Source organism: Pollicipes pollicipes, unplaced genomic scaffold (genome assembly GCF_011947565.3).
Source record: "Pollicipes pollicipes isolate AB1234 unplaced genomic scaffold, Ppol_2.1 Scaffold_4002;HRSCAF=4701_pilon_pilon_pilon, whole genome shotgun sequence".
NCBI classification, from domain to species: domain Eukaryota; kingdom Metazoa; phylum Arthropoda; class Thecostraca; order Pollicipedomorpha; family Pollicipedidae; genus Pollicipes; species Pollicipes pollicipes.
Window position 1 is genome coordinate 1395308 of NW_023596420.1, and position 5212 is coordinate 1400519.

At 62.8% G+C, this 5212-nt stretch overlaps 1 protein-coding gene across 1 annotated transcript; it reads left to right on the forward strand.

The window, feature by feature from the left end:
* Positions 1–215: 215 nt before the first annotated feature.
* Positions 216–4102, forward strand: LOC119093368 (uncharacterized). The gene is made up of 6 exons (XM_037216324.1): positions 216–323; positions 730–940; positions 2111–2230; positions 3131–3243; positions 3487–3586; positions 4037–4102. Exons 2-6 carry the CDS (start codon positions 755–757, stop codon positions 4100–4102), a joined length of 585 nt encoding a protein of 194 aa, XP_037072219.1. The 5' UTR covers positions 216–323; positions 730–754.
* The last annotated feature ends 1110 nt before the right edge of the window (positions 4103–5212 follow it).

Here is a 5212-nt window from a genome sequence, read left to right on the forward strand (position 1 = left end):
CCTTGGCTGGATGGTGGCGCGCTGCTGCGCCACATCACTCTCGGACGGCTGACGTGGCAGCGTCTAAGCTGTGGGCTGGCGACGGTGCTCGCCTGGTCCGCCCGCTGACGCGTCCGGTCTGACCCGGCATCTCTCACCTGGTCCGCTCGCTGACGCGTCCGGTCTGACCCGGTAGCGATCGCGCACCTTCGGCCGCTGCTGAGCCGGTTGGAGGAGACGGTGCGGCTGCCGCCGGTGCCAGCCTCCGCCTCTGACGCCAGCGACGACGGCCTGCTACGCCGCCGGCTCGAGGAGATCCAGGAGGAGAACGAGGAGCTGCAGAGGTGACGCCGACGGAACGGGAGCGCTGCTCGTGCGCGGTCCCAGGGACCCCTGAACCGGTGGGGTCCGCTCGAAGGCAGAAATAGCTGTTTCTGTGGGCATTGGATGTGCAGTGTATACCCAGTAGGGGATACTAATATACATAAATAATGCTGGAATTACTTGCAAAGCTGCTAGCGTATTTTGTTTTCCTGACGCCAATTGAAATACGACATCCTTCGCTCATTTGGATTGGAGCAGGCATTGTTCAAGTCTTGCAAACTGGTGTAACTATGTGTGAGATGACCCTAGAGCTTTATGCACGACTCCCTCGTGGTGGCCAGCTGACACGGCTGGCCCAGCCGGCCCTTCCGAGGCGCGTTCTGTGCTCGTTCCGCCGCGCCACTGACGGCTGGCCCCCGGGACCAGGAAGTTTCAGACGCTGAGCGCCTCCATGCGGGAGTACCGGCAAACGCTGGGCCAGGCGCAGCGAGACGCCGGCCAGGCGCAGCCGGACGGCGACGCGGCGGCCGAGGTGCGCTCGGCAGAGCTGGCCGACGTGCGGCATCAGCTGGCCAAGTATAAGAAGTACGCCAAGGAGCTGAAAAAGACCAAGGAGAACCTGCTCTCCACTGTACAGGTGGGTCGCTGGCTGACCGAGAAGGCTTGCAGTTAGCTTACTTGTGATATTGGGAGCAGTTGGTGTCCCTGCTGTCATGGATGTATGTGTATTGATGAGGGAAACAGTGACTTGTCTTTCCCTTGCTCTAAGCATGAGTATAGATTGCTCTGAGCATGAGCATGGATATGTGGTCATGGACTAATCAGTTCTTCAGTGCACGTTGTACCAATCAAGTCAATTGGACAGTCGCTTTCCACCATTCCTGACTTTCAAAATTTGTGGGGCTTTCAAAGGTCGCCCCCTCGTGGCCAGATGTGGGGAAAATATTACTGGTCTGATGAGTGCCTGCCATTGGCCGCTTATTTAAGAATTGGTGTTAATGTGAAGCCATATATAGTTTGCAGATAGACGTAATAATTCTATCCCTCTGGCAGAAACAACTCGGTTGGCTACTGCCCCTGACATTTGTAGGATGTCCTTCGCTCAGCAGGCGAAGGAGTCGCGAATCTCCAGTTAGTAGGGAGCCTCTGTCGGCGTTTGCGTGGAGCGCCTGGCTGTCCGCCTGATGGGACGTCTGATTGTCCGCCTGATGAGACGCCTGACTGTCCGCCTGATAGGACGCCTGAGTGTCTGCCTGATGAGACGCCTGACTGTCCGCCTGATAGGACGCCTGGCTGTCTGCCTGATAGGGCGCCTGGCTGTCCGCCTGACGGACGCCTGGCTGTGCGACTGATAGGACGTCTGGCTGTCCGCCTGATGGGATGTTTGGGTGTCCGCCTGATAGGACGCCGGCTGTGTCTGATAGCTGGCTGCCTGACGGACGCCTGGCTGTGCGACTGATAGGACGTCTGGCTGTCCGCCTGATGGGATGTTTGGGTGTCCGCCTGATAGGACGCCCGGCTGTCTGTCTGATAGAACTCCTGGCTTTCGGCCTGACGGACGCCTGGCTGTGCGACTGATAGGACGTCTGGCTGTCCGCCTGATGGGATGTTTGGGTGTCCGCCTGATATAGGACGCCCGGCTGTCGGCCTGATAGAACGCCTGGCTGTCGGCCTGATAGAACGCCTGGCTGTCGGCCTGATAGGACGCCTGGCTGTCGGCCTGATAGGACGTCTGGCTGTCCACCTGCTAGGACATCTGGCTCTCTGGCCTTCGTGGTTCCGTTGACGACCGACCCTCCCCCGCCAGACGATGGAGGACACGCACGCGGCCGAACTGAAGGCGTTGAGGGAGGAGCACGAGACGCAGCTGTCCCAGGTGCTGGCGCAGGTCACCAGCGAGACAGAGATCCTGGGTACCTTTCGTGCCGTAAGTCATCGCTGTCTCTCTGTTCACAAGGACTCCTCCAGTCCATCATTTTTAGAGCTCTGTGGTGGCTTGTCCACAAGCCGCAATGCACAGACAAAAGTGTGTAATGTGGGGTGATGTAAAGTGCGCGAGTATTTTTAGGCCGTTTGACTGTTGCGCCCTTGAAAGAACAATTGCCATCTCACTATATGTGATCTCAAATGCTTTCTTGTCTTGGTGCGCTCAGTGCATGACAAGTAGACGGCAAACGGCCGCCGTTGCAGGCCGATCTCCTGGGATTGTATGAAGTACGCAGATAGGTCTCGTGTGTTGCCCACCTGTCTGTGTTGTGACGATCGACGCTGCGGCCACGCTGCATGACCTTGCAGGGCCCCTCCCTCCCTGTGACCTGTGGCGCCGCTGTGCCGGCGGCGGTCTGCTGCGCCGGCGCCCCTCCCTCCCTGTGACCTGCGGCGCCGCTGTGCCGGCGGCGGTCCGCTGCGCCGGCGCCCCTCCCTCCCTGTGATCTGTGGCGCCGCTGTGCCGGCGGCGGTCCGTCGTGACCGGTGATCCTCCCTCCCTGTGATCCGTGGCGCCACTGTGCCGGCTGCGGTCCGCTGCGTCGGCGCCCCTCCCTCCCCGTGACCTGTGGCGCCGCTGTGCCGGCGGCGGTCCTCTGCGTCGGCGCCCCTCCCTCCCCGTGACCTGTGGCGCCGCTGTGCCGGCTGCGGTCCTCTGCGTCGGCGCCCCTCCCTCCCTGTGACCTGTGGCGCCGCTGTGCCGGCTGCGGTCCTCTGCGTCGGCGCCCCTCCCTCCCTGTGACCTGCGGCGCCGCTGTGCCGGCGGCGGTTCGCTGCGCCGGCGCCCCTCCCTCCCTGCGACCTGCGGCGCCACTGTGACCGGCGCTTCTCGCCCACCCAGGACGCCGAGGCGGTGCAGCTTTGCCTAGCGCAGCGAGCGCAGGAGAACGCCGAGCTGCGGCGGGCGCTGGCCGAGCGGGACGCCGAGGTGGAGCGTCTCGCCGCCCTCAACCAGTGCGTACCGGACGGGGGCGAGGAGATTGGTGGCCAGGACACGAGCGGGGACTAGTAACAATGCGACCTGTTGGATTTCTTACATAAGTTTGGTACTAATTGCAGCGGATACTTGCATACGAAAACTGATATTTTCAGTTCGCTGCGTTCTTGAAACCGAGTCGCGTTCACAGCTGTGCGTTGGCCTGCCGGGCCAGCTGCCGGCGCCCCGTCAGCCTCACTGGTTCGCCTCCGCGTGCGCAGGTCGCTGCACGACCTGGCCGTACGCCAGCTGCAGCAACTGGCCAGCGCCGAGCTGCCGGCGTTGGGCCCGCTCGTGTCCAAGCTGCAGTCGCTGCCGAGGGCCGACGGGCCAGGACCGGACGGCGCCGGCGACGGAGGCGGCCGGCCGGCGTCGCTCTGGGCCGGCCGCGAGGCCAGCCTGCTCAGCCTGGACGTAACGGAAGCCGCTGCCGCCGCGGCCGTTCCCGCGCGAGCTGCCCGACATCTCGCTCGGCTCGCTGGCGGGCTCGGCGCCGACCGCCCCCCGCCGCCAGCGACGCCGAGCGGCGGCCCAGCGGCAGCAGCGGCGCCGGCGCAGGCGGCGGCGGCGACCGGCGAGCGCCCGCCGACGGCAGAGGCTGCCAGCGCCCGGCCAGCGGCGGCGCCGGTGGAGACCAGCGGGCGCCCGGCGACGGCAGCGGTGTGCAACAGCCGTCGAGCGGCGGCGGCGGCGGCGGGGACGAGGGCCGGCGGCCGCCGCCCGTCGGCTCTCAGGCGGCCGAGGAGGAGTTTCATGCGCCGGCTGGCGCAGCTGAGCGAGCAGCTGACCGGCCTGCAGGAGGGGGCCAGTCTCGCCTCTCAGGCGCTGTCGGCCTGAACCAGTAGCGGGTTAGAGGGCGCAGCGGCCTCCTGTGCGATGCGCCTACCGGACAGCTTCTTCCTTGTCGGGGGCAGCCAGGAATACGGTTCTCATGCATGGCAGGATTGCGCCTGTCTGCGGCGTTGGTTCTCAGTGCTGTGCCAAACGTCGCCGTTGAGAGACTTGTGCTTCCCGCAAAACGGTGTGGCTGTGTTCTAACCTTGTCTTCATTGACGTGGGCCTACATTCCGTGCGTCCGCGGAGGCAAGCCATCTCCGAGATTAACGGGCCCTGCGTGTTTCGGCTGTCGTTCGTTGGCTGTCGTAGTTGTGCGTGCTGCGACGGGATTTTGCTGTTCGCATTGTTTTAATTCGATCGTGCATCCCCTAAATATAATGACCGCATGCCGGTTGCCCCTGAGCGCGCTCTCACATCCGGTGAAGTGCGCCACTGTCAGATTTTTACCGAAGTGCACCAACCCGAAAAAATAGTTTTGGCTCAGATTATGGAAGAAAAGTATGATCGGAGGTACTACAGCGGGGACCTCACTTACCTAGTCTCCATACCAGATCCAGGGCAACTGGGACGGAGCACGTTCGCGCTATCGTCGAGAGCACTGGTGCAGTGCAACAATGACATTGAAATCATCGATCAAGAGTATTGCTGGGGCATCACTGCTCAACCTATACAGCGACGCTGGGCAGTTGCTTCTGGACGTTGCGCCCGCAGAGCGTGTCCGCGGCCGCCGCAACAAGGAGCGGAGCGCTTAGCGTCGCTCGTGGCTCAAACAAACTGACCGCTCCCCGTCGCTCATAGCTCAAGCAAACGGGCCGTCCTACGTCGCTCGTAGCCCACACAAACTGACCGCTCTCCGTCGCTCGTGGTTCAAACAAACGGGCCGTTCTGCGTCGCCCATGGATCAAATAAACGGGCCGTTCTACGTCGCTCCTGGCTCAAACAAACTGACCGCTCTCCGTCGCTCATAGCTCAAACAAACGGGCCGTTCTACGTCTGTCGTAGCTCACACAAACTGACCGCTCTCCGTCGCTCGTGGTTCAAACGAACGGGCCGTTCTGCGTCGGTCATGGCTCAAATAAACGGGCCGTTCTACGGCTCTCGCGGCTCAAA